Here is a 14093-nt window from a genome sequence, read left to right as displayed (position 1 = left end):
CCCATCCCGTGACTGGTACGCCTGCCGCCCTGAATGCGCCCCCATTTCGTGCCCAAACAGGGCAGTTGGTGGGGCAGTTGACCTTGGAGGAAGGGGCCGGGTCACGGACGAGGCCGAGCTCCCCCCCCCCGAGGCCGCGCTGGTGCCGGGGATGATCATGTGCTGGCCTAGCGCTCCGTGGCCGTAAAAGAGCATGGCCTGCGCCTGCTGCTCTTGAAGGATAGTGTTCTTCGCCACCGTTTGGAGTTCGAGGAGCTGCTCCGCTGCCCGCACCCGCCCCTCCTCGGCGGCGGCTGCCTTCTTCCGTTGATCACACGCCCTGCGCCGGTCCCCCCGCTTCTTGGTCTCCATCGCCCTCTGCTCCGCGGTGAGCTCGGGCTTCGCCTTCTTCGTCGGCGGCCCGGGCTCCACGACCACCGGAGCGTCCAGTTCAGGAGCCGCCTCCACGGCAGGAGCGGCAACGACCGCGAGCAGTACCTCCTCTCCGATGGTGGCGGCAGCAGTCGCTTCGTCGGCCATCTCTAGGTTTTGGGAGTACAGTGGAGTGTTTCTGTTTTGGGAGGCAGACAGGCGGGCCAGGGGCGGACAACGGGCGGACGCGAGCGACCAGCCTTTCGCGTCCGCGGCCACGCAAACTCGTCCAAGATTTGGGCCGGATTTGGGTCGTCCCGGACGCCGCGGCCATCCGTTTTAGGGATGGGTCCGCGCGCTGGGCCGCGGTTTTGTCCGTTTCGACCCATCCAGACGCGCGGGCCGGGATGGGTCGCTCGGTTGGAGATGCCCTAAGACCAGAGACTGGCCACAAAAGTCCAGGGATACGCTCACGGGCGGCCAGTTATTGCCTCGCTCGCTTACCTGTGCTGGCACGCTCGCTCGCGCGCCTCGGGTACCGTACACCGGTCGGCGGCGGTACGTGGCCCGCCACGGTTCTCTCGAAGCATTTCCAGCTGCCGCAGAGCCCGCGGCTTGCGCCACGTCGCGTGCCACCTCACCACGCCACGCCACGGCCCACGCACGCACTGCTTTCCCTTCCCTTCCAGAAGCCGGCCGGCGAAGCAACCGAACCAGAACCAGAGGCTGAGGCTGAGAAGCAAAGCACCATTTCATTCATCAATCCATCCATTCATTCGTTCGTTCCCGAAAGGCGCCACTGAGAAAAGCTTTGGGAGCACCGACCCACGAGCCAGCGAGCGAGGGGGCGCGGCAGATCCGGACGCGCCGCTCCTCGATTCATCCGAGGTGACTAGGTGAGCCTCCATGTCCGTCCTTCCTCCGTACGCCCGCGGAGCTCCCGCCTGATCGAACCCTCTCCGAGGGGAATCCTTTCCCCCTCTCCCGTGTTCGCCGTCGGCTCGAGCAGGGGTGGGAGATCCGTGCTTCCTGGGTTGGATTGGTCCTTTTTACTGTCGTTGTACGGACGATCCAACCCTACGATTTGGGATCGGTGGAAAATTGCCGTCGGTTGATCGGCGGTCACACTGGTGGTCTGCCGTGAACACGACGCGGCAAAACAAACGCGTTTCCGGAGATTTCAGTGATAAGATCATGTCGTTGTTCTATGGGATGGAGGGAGCCAGCCAACTTCTATTTTTTTCCCACGATTGGACTGTCGGAAATGAACCACCTGCATCCAGGCAGAGTGAATTGATTTCTTCGGATTAGTCCTAGTCCTAGGGTTCAGCTAGCCCGAGCCTCGATGACCTGAGATGCTGTCAAAATGCTCACATTCCTTAGCGCAGAGCATTTCGTCATGCATTCCGGTTTCTCGTCCGCCCTGTAAGGCAATCGACCGTAGATCCTTCTAGTTCCCAGTGTGCAGCCCAATCCAAGTAGTATACCTCCTGCTGTTGCTTTTGTACATTGTAATATGTGCTGTGCTGATTCTTCACAGAATAAAACCAACAAAATAACATGTTTAATGCTCATAGTAGGAAGGAAAATTTTCTTGTTTTAAAAGTACTACCCGTTCTTCGGTATTTTCCTTCTTTTATTTAAGATGCACAGCAATCGCATATAGTGACACTAAATTTCTCATGTGATCATTTTCCATGCCGCACTGACACTCGTTGTACTGTTGCAACCGTACTAACGTTCTTATTAATGTTTCCATTTCTGTAGAGAAATCCGTGAAGCAAGTGCAGTCAATGTTACAGATATAGAAAAAAGATCATGGGAGAAGTCACCGGCGAGAATCCGAGCATGCCCATTCTTGAAAGACTGGGCATAAGTGACGTGCCACTGGTGAAGGAATACGGTCTTCCGGGCATCGTTGGTGCTCTTCTAGTTGCTTTAGTTATCCCCATCTTGCTGTCTTCAATGCTCGGCAAGAAGACCAAGAAGAGAGCGGTGCCCGCCGATGTCGGGGGCGAAGCAGGCCTTGCCATGCGCAACAGTAGATTTTCCTCTCTAGTTGAAGTTCCGTGGGCAGGTGCCACAACGATGGCAGCTCTGTTTGAGATGGCTAGCAAGAAGTACCCTCAGCACCGGTGTCTTGGCACGAGGAAGCTGATTAAGAGCGAATTTATAGAAGCTGCCGATGGAAGGAAGTTTGAGAAACTGCACCTTGGCGAGTACCAATGGAATTCCTATTCGGAAGCGTTCACTCGTGCAAGTAACTTTGCTTCTGGCCTCATCAAGATGGGCCACCAGGTAGATAGTCGTGCTGCTATCTTCTCTGATACAAGAGCTGAGTGGATCATTGCTTCTCAGGTAATCTTAGTTGTATTGTGTCGTAACATTGTTCCTATATGTTTGCTCGAAAATTGTATAGGCCTCCATGTGAATAATTGTTTTTTTTGCCAGGGATGCTTTCGACAAAATTTAACTGTTGTAACAATCTATGCATCGCTTGGCGAGGATGCACTGGTGCACTCACTAAATGAGGTACAATCATTTGGATTTATTTGCTTGTGCAGTATTTATGTAGTCATCATTCGAACGCAGATTTGGTGCACATGAGCACCAGTGCTCCCAGTTTTTAAAATGTTTAAAAATTGTACTTCTATGTTTCAAAAAATTATAAAATTTATTCCATGAATACATACACATGTCCTGAATACTCGTGCGAAGTTTCGGTAAAAAATGTGCTGTGTTTTGAGCTACAAGAAAAATACAAATTTATGGCTGTGTATAGGGATATTTTTTTATCAGAAATTTGTCTTTTTATATAGTTCATAATACAACATATTTTCGTCCGAAATATGAACTGTACCTTCAGAAGATTTCTATGTATGTACATATTTAAGCTCATATTTTTTTTGGAATTCTAGAAATATGTTTTTCAAACACCGAGAGCACTGATGCTCATGTGCCAAAGGCACTTTTCGTCATCATTTTATATTTAGTCTACCTGTGAGCCAATTCCATTCCTGCAATTTATGTTGTTTTAGCTTCGAATTTGCAGCATTTAGGTATATTTGTTGATGAAGTATGGTAAATCGCCACATTTCCGTAGGAAACTATATATTTATATGTCCATACCAGCTGTGGATTACCTTGGTAGGGTTGAGTTCTTATGCCTGCCTAAATTATCGTCAGTAGCTTATAAGGCCTTGAAGCCCATATCAGCTATAAAGATTTACCTTGCCTCAACGTTAGTACTTGTGTTTGTCCTGGATTATTCTACTAGTCATGGGATGTGATTCGATACACAATTATTTACCAATAACACGTGTAGCCTTTGAAGAAAGAACCATCTACCCCTACATCTGAGATATTTTCTTCTGTTGAATTTCAGACACAAGTTTCAACTCTGATCTGTGATTCAAAGCAACTTAAGAAGCTGCCTGCAGTCAGCTCGAAGTTGCAGAGTCTTAAGCATGTTATCTATATCGAGGATGAACCTGTTGAGGCTGACACACTCAATCAACTGAAACACCTGACAACATCATCTTTCACTGAGGTTGAGGAGTTGGGCAAAACATCGCATATAGATGCAAGGCTACCATCAAGCACTGACACTGCAGTTATTATGTACACAAGTGGAAGCACTGGTCTCCCCAAGGTACGATTCTGCTTAAGATATTTTACATCCTTCTGTATTCATTCATCAATAGCATGAAAATAACGATGAATGGACACTGGTGTGCTATAAAATGACCGTCCTAACAGAAAGGGTTAGATACCGTCGAGGATATTTTGCTGTTGGACTGTTGCTTTGCACATTTAAGCGTAACATTCATAACTACGATTATTGCTAGTTATGTCCATTTGTTCCACAGAGGAAAGACAAAACGTGAACTTTTCCTGCATGATCAATTTTCCTGTTCTATATTTGCTCTTCGGTTAAGAGGGGTCGTGGTAGACCAAACTTGACATGGGAGGAGTCCGTTAAGAGAGACCTGAAGGTTTGGAATATCGACAAAGATTTAGCTATGGATAGGGGTGCGTGGAAGTTAGCTATCCACGTTCCGGAACCATGACTTGGCTTCGAGATCTTATGGGTTTCAACTCTAGCCTACCCCAACTTGTTTGGGACTGAAAGGCTTGGTTGTTGTTGTTGTTGTTGTTGTTGTTGTTGTTGTTGTATATTTGCTCTTCGGTAAGAAAATTTAGTTAATGCTTTTTAATGTGTTTTATCAGTGCATACAGCCACTCACATATTCTCCATTATCCAAACGTCATTATTTACCTGTTACACTTGCTCTTGCGCACCAATTCATTGACTAAATGTAAAAGAAAAATAAAGTAGATGGTCTGATTTGGCTCTTCTGAATGTCAGAGAACCAAATGAGCCAAGTGATAATGAGTGAGAAAATGTTACATAAAAGCGTAAAGTTTGAAGTGTTAGGTTTGCTAGCCTGTTGTTATGAATTTTAAGATTTGGCTCTTCTGAATGTCTTAACACTTACTACTGCACACTTTCTAGAGAACCTAATATTGGGCACATTTGATCTAGCCAATTCATTTATCTCTTCTTAACTGAATTGGGTGGTTTCCTTTGACATAGGGTGTAATGATTACGCATGGCAACATGGTGGCCACAATCGCAGCTGTCAGGACAATTATTCCAAATCTGGGCACGGGAGATGTTTATCTGGCATACCTTCCATTGGCTCATGTTTTTGAACTAGCGGCAGAGGTGATACTTTTTGAGTTTCAGAGACATCAGTTATAAGAACTATGAATATAATCCACTCACATGGTGTTGTGTTATTTATCCAGACTGTCATGTTAGCTTCTGGTGTTGCGATTGGATACGGCTCAGCTCTGACAATGACTGATGCATCAAACAAGATAAAGAAAGGGACAAAAGGAGATGTTTCTGTACTGAAACCTACTCTTATGATTTCAGTTCCTGCAATTCTGGATCGCATAAGAGATGCAGTGTTCAAGAAGGTTCAAGTTTCTTTCCTTAACTTTTATACAACAATATTGGCTGTTTGCATTACAAAAAGCTTACTTAACCTTGTCAAGTTTGGTGCCTAGTGTAATTAATCCTCTTCTATAAAGCTAGACATCTCTGATCCTCTGAACTTCAGAATCGGTGTACGTAACACTCCAAAGCAGTTCTGCAAGCATGGATCTTCCAGTGTTATTTCATTGTGTATGGTCATGTACCTTGAACTGCACATGTCATACACCATCTCGTTCTTCCTTCTCCCTTCTCTCTCTCCCATATATTTCTCAGTTGCCACTAGAATATACCACATTCCCCGTGGCACTACTGCCATGCAGAACCGTCTTGAGGGGTCATGTGCACTGGTTTTGGGATTTGTGATGGTCACATCTCCGGTATTTTAGATGAGAGGGTTAAGTGTGTTAGGCATCTAACTCTGTAGAGAAGTAGATTTTTTCTTTGCACCGCCATCTTTGTGTTTTTTCATAGATGTGCAATCTATAATTTGACATGACATTAGGTGTTGTGTGTTCCCTAAAATTCTTCAGCTAATCGTTTCTTTTTACAGGTTGCTGATAAGGGTGGGGTGACAAAAAAGCTATTTGATGTTGCGTACAAACGAAATCTTGCAGCCATTGAAGGGAGTTGGTTTGGATCTTGGGCACCAGAGAGGCTTCTGTGGAATAGCATTATCTTCAAGCCAATACGTGCCATGCTTGGAGGGCGCATAAGATTTATTCTTTGTGGTGGCGCACCTCTATCAAGTGACACACAAAGATTCATAAATATATGTCTGGGGTAATCTTTTCCTTATCTTATCTCCACTTTATCGGTTTACTTAGTTAATTGTCTATCTAGTGCCTGATGTAGAAAAATGATGTCATTGATATAGCATTATGAGTGGGGTTTAGCCCACAACAGCTTTTAACTCAGCCCTGTGCTCTCTTAGAAGATCCTGAGGGTAGTTGGACCAGGAATTTGCAAGCTTAGCAAACATGCACATCAGTTCAGTCATTCATTAGTTGAAACTGTTAATGTAATTCACTAGTTTTATTATGTTTGTTTTATCTAGGTTAGTGTCAATTGAAGGCAAGAAGCTTAAGTACATTAATCAGACATCATTTTAAGATTAAGTTGCTCTAAGGCTGACAATTTCTTTGTCTACTTTGAGATGTTATATTTGTCTTTTTATGCTTATGGATTGCTTGACTGGTGCTGCAGTGTCCCAGTAGGTCAAGGCTATGGATTGACTGAGACTTGTGCTGGAGCAGCCTTTTCTGAATGGGATGACGCTAGTGTGGGTCGTGTTGGTCCACCCCTCCCTTGTTGCTATGTTAAGGTTTGTGTTCTCAACAGATAAACAATCAGCTGTCCTGATGTATCTTATTGAGTAACGTGTAACAAGCACAGTTAATATTCATATGAGACGCTCTGAAACACAGATACATGCATAACCTGGCATATCCGTATCAGATACAATGTCTGGTGACGATATCTGCCGGATACATTTGAATGAAATATTTAACATATAATACCAGAACTTTTTATATTTATTTTTTTATGTTATATATTCCAATATTTCATGAATACATATCCGTACCTGATATTGTTTAGGGATACACCAGGTTTGGCATGTGTGCTGTTTCAGAGCTTAATTATATATACATAAAATAAAAATGGTAAATGATAGATCCCGTACCACAACCAAAAAGCCCATGTAAGTCATCTACTCACCTCACCAGGCTGCCAGCTTCTATTCTATCGTCCCTGCCACCTCAAGCTTTAACACAGGCCACACCTCCAGCTGACTCAGCGCCATGCCGTTGAGAACACTCAGGCATGGTGATTCCATGATTTGCCACTATGCATTTCATTCGATTTGCATGAGCTTTTATATATGAGCCCACATCCCACACGGGCATTCTGGATCTATGTGGCCAGATTCACATCCCTGGCAATGGTTCAGTTATGATTTTCTGGTTTTCATGGGTTACACAACCCATTTTTGAACACTGGCATGGTTGCTATTTGAAATGAAATTCTTCCTAAAGACAAATTCCAGCATATTTGCTAAGAAAATAGTGTAGGAACACAAGACATGAAGAAATTATAGAAGATCTAGTCTTTGTCATCATTTTCTTCGGGTGAATACTTTTGTTAGAGTGGGATGCTCTATGCTCTTAGAAATCAAGAGTTGCAATTTTTTTACGGAATTGTATTATTTCGTGGAAATGGTTGCCTAACAAGAATATTCGACATAACGATAAGTAAGATGCTGATTCTCTAATAACTTCACTTTGTGCTTTCCGTTTTGTGCTGTGAAGTTCCATTTTTTTTAAAAAAATAACATGTCTATCTAGCGTTCAGAACAGGGCATGGGTGCTGGTGTGCGCCATATTGGTTGAGGCACTCTTCTGAAAAATAACATTGATGTCGGGAATACTATAACATGTGGAGCTGCAAAATGTCAGGATAAGATGGCTGCTCATGGTCTGAGCACAACACATGAGAGCAAGATCTGGACACTTTTAAGTTGCAATGTTTTTCACTTGGCTCTGAACTTTTTTGTGCTGGCCACAATTTTTTGTATTTTTGCATTAAATTTTGCCTGTATTCATTAACCTGATTTGATGTGCACACAGACCAACATGTCTTGATAATTTCTAGGCCCTCTAATCTCTTTTATCAAATGAGTGCAGCTTATTTCATGGGAAGAAGGTGGCTATAGGATTTCTGATTCTCCAATGCCCCGAGGAGAGGTTGTGATTGGTGGTCACAGTGTAACAAAAGGCTATTTCAACAATGAAGCAAAAACGGATGAGGTGTACAAGGTGACGTTCTTTATCTCCACATATGTGGTCACTGGATGTATATATTACCACTTCATGATTGTTCTATGGTCACTGAATGTATATATTACCACTTCATGATTGTTCTACGTGTTCTGCAGGTGGATGAGAGGGGCGTACGATGGTTTTACACTGGAGATATTGGCCAGTTCCATCCTGATGGGTGCGTTGAGATCATCGACAGGAAAAAGGACATAGTAAAACTTCAGCATGGAGAATATGTATCGCTTGGCAAGGTTTGCTTATAAACTTGGCCCTGTTCTGAGCATTCTGTTTGGGTATGTAAACTAATTCTCTCTCTCTCTCTCTCTCTCTCTGCAGGTCGAATCAGCTCTACAGACAAGCAACTATGTGGATAATATTATGGTCCACGCTGATCCATTTCATAGTTACTGTGTTGCACTGGTAGTGCCGGCACACCAGGCCTTGGAGAAGTGGGCTCAAAATTCAGGGATAAGCTACCAAAACATTGGGGAGTTGTGCCACAATGATCAAGCAATTAAGGAGGTCCAGCAGTCGTTATCAAAGGTTAGATCTGACCACAAATTGAGCTCTTCAATCTAGCACTCTATTCATATGATATGTCGCTGTACTAGTTTGTTGTCAGCTTGAACCAACAACCTCCTTTATCTACCAAAGTACATGTTTACATTTCAATGAGTGCAGCTGTAAATTTTCATCTGGTTTAACCAATGTTATTACCACTAGGATACATCCATCTAAGACATACATTTACCGTGGTAGTCGAGGACTGTAACCATGTGATCCACGTTAGGACATTGGGGTATTGCCCTATGAGGGCCAGTCGGCACCAGCACAGCTGAAGGGGGTGGATCTTGGCAGAAAGATGAGATTTTGACTTTGGAGAAGACTGGTCCTTAGCTTGTTTAGTGCTAACAGTTACCTCCTTATATGGGCAACCTGCCTAAGAAATATTGATGAAAAATCCTGATGTTTTTTTAGGAAAAAAGATCCTGATGTTTGTAGCACTTGAAGCCAAAAAATTCTTGCATCACCTGACCTGTTTGTGCCTCTTCACTGCCATCTAACGCAACGTGCTCCAACTATGCAGGCTGCGAAATCAGCAAGGCTGGAGAAGTTTGAAGTACCAGCTAAGATCATCTTGCTGGCTGAACCTTGGACTCCGGAGTCTGGGCTCGTGACGGCTGCCCTCAAGCTGAAGAGGGAGCAGCTAAAGACCAAGTTTAAAGATGATCTGAACAAGCTCTATCACTGACCCTCCGATTTCTGGAACCCATTTGCGATTTGTGCTAGATACTCATTTGTGATACCACATGTTAAGAATAATTTGTATGTGTTTGCTAATCTGGAGTCTGTAAAGCTCTGTAAGAGACCGCTGCATACAGTTCTTCGGCTTTTAGGTCCTTATATCCCTCATTGCACTACTTAGCCAGCATAAAGATCGACCTTGTAAAATTGGATGCGTAAGACTGTTATTGATGATCAGCACAGGTTTCGGGAAAAAGAAGGAAATGCCAACAAATCTGTTGTTCCTGTGATATCGCTGGCCCAACGAGTGAGGTAATGCCAGCAAATCTGTTGTTCCTGTGATATCGCTGGCCCAATGAGTGAGGTCTAGGAAGCTGTGTTTGATGACGTTGGGGGAGCGACTTGTCAGATCTTGCCAAGTCTTTTGTTTGCCACGGATGCCCCTTCTCACGTACCACACCCATGTGTTAGCAACGTGCTCCATTTCCATTGAAGGGCTGGGCCTGCTGATGACGTGTTGACTGCTGGTTGGTCGAGGCTATAAAGCACAGGTCAATTGAAGGATGGGCTGGCGATTAAGGGTATGTACAATGCGGTGATGTCAGCCTTCTCTTAAAGATACCACGTCAGATTTTTGCTTAGTTGGAGGAGAGAGAATGAAGAGAGAGAAGGTTGTCTTCCCTTAGCTAAGGGATCATCTCTTAGAAAATAAGAGAAGACTATTTTCTCCATTGTATCACATATGTCTTCCTTTAGCAACAAATTTGTACCAAAATTTAATTATTCGTATTAATTGCTAGAGATGGATGTAAGAGATAATGTCTTGTATGATTTATATCTATGCCTTCTCTAGTTGTTGCGGCGAGATAAGAGATAAGGGAAGACATGCCTTCTCTACCATTGTACATGCCCTAAGGGCATGTAAAATGGTAGTAAGGCATGTCTTCTCTTACTTTGCTAGAGAAGTCATTAGATATAAGTTATACAATGCATTATCTCTTACAACCATCTCTAGCAATTAATATGAATAATTAAATTTAGGTAGAAAATTTGTTGCTATGGGAAGACTTATGTGATACAATGGAGAAAATAGTAATCTCTTATTTTCTCAGAGATGATCCCTTAGTTAAGAAAAGACAAACTTCTCTCTCTTATTCTCTCTCCTCGAACTAAAAAAAATCTGACGTGGCATCTCTAAGAAAAAGCTGACATCATCCCATTGGACGTGCCCTAAGAAGTGGCTTTGGCCCTATCTTATATAATCTGGCTTGTATGTGAATCGACGTTCGCTTGTAACATAATAGACACACTTTCGTGCTGAAATTGAATTTAACAGAATAGACACACTTTCGTACTGAAATTGAATTTAACTCTCACAAAATGCTTGATCATGTAGTTGTTTCTGGTTCCGTTGTTAACTATTGGTATCTAGAGCTAATCACAACGCAAAATTCGTTAGAAATTTTGTTGCCGCGCAACCTTCCCTGGAGATTTGAGCTCGCTGCGGCGCTGATTTCATCATGGGGATGCCGATCCCTGAAGGCTGCACCATCTACGCATGCTCTCCAGCACTTCGGCGGCTCAGCATGAGCAGCACAACCTTCGAATCGGCCGCCACTCCTCCGTCAACATGGTAGTTGGAAACATGCAACTGCACGTCGACGGAGTCAAGAACACGCTGAGCAAAGCATATCTCGGAGCCACAGGAGCAAGTTGGTCTCGCCGCCCACCTCGACGACCCATATCCGACCATCAAGACACTGGAGGAGAAGTCATGGTGATATCGCTGGTGATATTACTCACAATAATCGCTGGAGGTAGACAAAGGAGTGGAGAGCTCGATGAAGTGGTCGGAGTCCCCTTGCTGCCGTCACCGCCGACATCGCCTATTTACCTTGCTTGTCGACCGGAGAAGAGAGTTTAAAGGGGGAAATGGTAGTTTTAGAATCAGCGGTGAGAGGAGGGGTAGAAATAAGGGAAATCCTCTCGCTCCCTTTTTCGTTTGTGCATGGGAGCTCACGCCATCTCCACGGTCGCACCAGTGTGTGCGGGTGTTGATGCTTTTTTGCTATCAGGAACCAACGACGAGGTTGGCTTTGGGTAAACGGCCGATTAGGTCGTCCTTCTTAGTAGGGGTGGGCGTTCGGTCATGACCGAAAATTCGGTCTTTGTATTTCGGTCTATTTTGAATTCGGTCCTCTAGAATTAAAGACCGAAAATTACTTGTCAATTTTACTACCCGACAAATTCGGGTACCCGATAATTCGGGTTCGGTTTCGGTCATGACCGAACTTTGTGAAAGTTGTTGTCAACACAAAACTTGGAGAGTATTTGGTGAAAGTTCTGGGGCAACAGTTCCGTAGTAACTTGATTTTTTTTTCAATGCATGTATTCGTATCAGTTTGCAAGAACAAATATTAATAGTGGCATAATATAGCAGTTTGATCAACATTCATATTATCCGGTTCATACTTCATAGGTCACATATTTACGAATTTTCAGCCAACAACAAAAGAATACAACCATAAACGTCAATAGTCACAAGCTCATAGTCACAGACTAACAAATGACAACGTAAAGTATATTTTCGACAATAAAAGGTTAAGGCCAAACCTGTCCAATCAAGAATTGGGCCTCTCAAACATAAAATTCGGTCAGTTCGGTCTATTCGGTTATCACGGACAAAGTGACCGAATTGACCGGACTAAATTCGGTCTAAAAAATTTGCTACCCATATTTTGATCGGTCTTTTCGGTTTCGGTCTTTTCGGGTTCGGTCTCGGTCTTTTCGGGTTCGGTGTTCGGTCATCGGTTTTTATGCCCACCCCTACTTCTTAGGCCTGGCACAAAAGTGCTTTGACATGCGTGACAACTACTCAGTACAACGAAGCGGCAGCCTAGTCATCGAATCAGGCCATTTTCTTCTCCCCAATCGCGACCTCGTAGTTATTCCCGGTTCCGCTGTTAACACCGTGCTAGCTCTGCAGGAGAAGTCCTTTTTTTTTCTTTTTTTGCCGGGGCAGGAGAAGTCCTTGTATATTTGCATAGCTCGGACTCGGGTCTCACGTCATGAACACTTGAACAGCACGGTACAGAGCTCTCGATCCTCTTGTTTCCTCAGCCAACAACCGTATTTCCCGTAGATTTGTGTTAACAGTGCACCGATGCTACTGGTGTTGTTTTACATCCATAATGCAACGCTGGTTACGAATGGCGATGTCGCATCACTAAGGCGTGGGCGCTCTGACTCTATTTCTGCAGTAACAGCCGCTTTGGTTCGCTTCTGAACTGTAGGCTCTACTATTCTCGTGGCCTGAGAGAAAAAGGTCGAGTCTACAATCAGAATGCATAACCGTGTACTTCAGACCGTTTTTCACTAACAAGCGTTACAACATCTCTAGTCGCGTCCCCCAAAGCGTCTCTTAAAGGGCGCCGGATCGAGCGTTTGAGGAACGGGTTTTATTCGTGCCGCGTTTGGGGGACGTCACTCCCCAGCCGCGTCCTCAAACACCGCCCCCAAATTTTTTTATAGGGTTTTCGAAAATATAACCGTTTATTAAATGTAGCATGCAAATAAATATGTTTGCAAAGATTGTTTTTAAATTAAAATACAATAAATAATAAAACAACTAAACAAATGTAATAAATGAGCCTAGACCAAGGTGCCGCGGTATTTGCTGATAATGCTTTGATCCTCCACATATGCTCAACGATATCATTTTGAACTTGATCGTGAACATTAATATCACGGATCTCTGCGTGCGTTGCGAGAAAATCAGCAAAATATGCAGGCAAGTCATGCAACCTCCGCAAGAGGGTCCTGATGTATGGATTCGTAGCAAAGAAAAAAAAATTCCTATCGCAAGAATGAATAACAAGCCAAGATCTAATCTAGTACATGGTAGCAACGAGGTGAAGTTCAACATACCCTCGAAGATCGCTAAGCGTTAACGAGATAAATCTAATGGTAGATGTAGTCGATCACTTGCCTCTTTCAAAAGCGCGTAGAAGATCTTGACGGTGCCACAATCGGGCAGCACCTCCGCACTCGATCACACGTACGGTGTTGATGACGACGTCCTTCTCCCCGTTCTAGTGGGCAGCGGATGTAGTAGATCCTTCTCAGAATCCCGCCAGCACGACGGCGTGGTGACGGTGGTGGTGGAGATCTCAGGCAGTGTTTCGCTGTAAGCACCGCAGGAGAGGATAGAGGAGGGAGTGTCTAGGGTTTGGGAGAGGGGGCACTTGGGCGCCGGACTTGGGTGCCCTTTGGTGGTGCGGCTCAAGGGGTTGTCACCCCTCTCCCTCTCCCTCTCTTTATATAGGTGGTCCCCCCTAGGGTTTGCCCCAAAACCAAATTGAAGTCCAACTCCAAAACTGCCATATGGGTGAAACCTAGGGGAAGTGGGATTGCTCCCTTTCCTTCTCCCTTGGACGGCCAAGGTGGTGGAGTCCACCATGGACGCCACCTTCCCTCTTGGTTGGCTAGTTAGGGTTGGTGGAGTCCATCCGGGACTCCACCTTCCATAGTGATTTACCAGAAGGTTCTAGAACATTCTAGCACCTTCCATAAATGCACTGAATCATTTTCAAACTTGAAAAGTGACTTCCTATATATGAATCTTATTTTTCGAACCATTCCGGAACTTCTCGTGATGTCATGGATCCCATCCGAGA

The 14093-nt window shown here is 44.6% G+C and overlaps 1 protein-coding gene across 2 annotated transcripts; it reads left to right on the top strand.

Moving 5' to 3' along the window:
* Window positions 1–1067: 1067 nt before the first annotated feature.
* On the top strand, window positions 1068–9707 carry LOC127300407 (long chain acyl-CoA synthetase 8). Of its 2 annotated transcripts, none has more exons than XM_051330516.2 (12): window positions 1068–1239; window positions 2119–2709; window positions 2803–2883; window positions 3737–4003; window positions 4949–5080; window positions 5164–5337; window positions 5907–6136; window positions 6560–6677; window positions 8038–8169; window positions 8289–8423; window positions 8509–8715; window positions 9260–9707. In XM_051330516.2, exons 2-12 carry the CDS (start codon window positions 2170–2172, stop codon window positions 9422–9424), a joined length of 2181 nt encoding a protein of 726 aa, XP_051186476.1. In that variant the 5' UTR covers window positions 1068–1239; window positions 2119–2169; the 3' UTR covers window positions 9425–9707. The 2 variants fall into 2 exon arrangements, with proteins under 2 accessions (XP_051186476.1, XP_051186475.1); XM_051330515.2 differs by having other exon boundaries at window positions 1068–1247.
* Window positions 9708–14093: the final 4386 nt, after the last annotated feature.

This window comes from Lolium perenne, chromosome 5 (genome assembly GCF_019359855.2).
Source record: "Lolium perenne isolate Kyuss_39 chromosome 5, Kyuss_2.0, whole genome shotgun sequence".
NCBI classification, from domain to species: Eukaryota; Viridiplantae; Streptophyta; class Magnoliopsida; order Poales; family Poaceae; genus Lolium; species Lolium perenne.
This window is presented reverse-complemented; position numbering and strand designations above follow the sequence as displayed.

Excerpts from the sequence above, each read along its gene's own strand:
- LOC127300407 (XM_051330516.2), top strand. The coding sequence starts at position 2,170 with ATGGGAGAAGTCACCGGCGAGAATCCGAGCATGCCCATTCTTGAAAGA. Across the intron at positions 2,884-3,736 it reads TGGTGCACTCACTAAATGAG|ACACAAGTTTCAACTCTGAT; the intron begins GTACAATCATTT and ends GTTGAATTTCAG. Across the intron at positions 4,004-4,948 it reads GAAGCACTGGTCTCCCCAAG|GGTGTAATGATTACGCATGG; the intron begins GTACGATTCTGC and ends CCTTTGACATAG.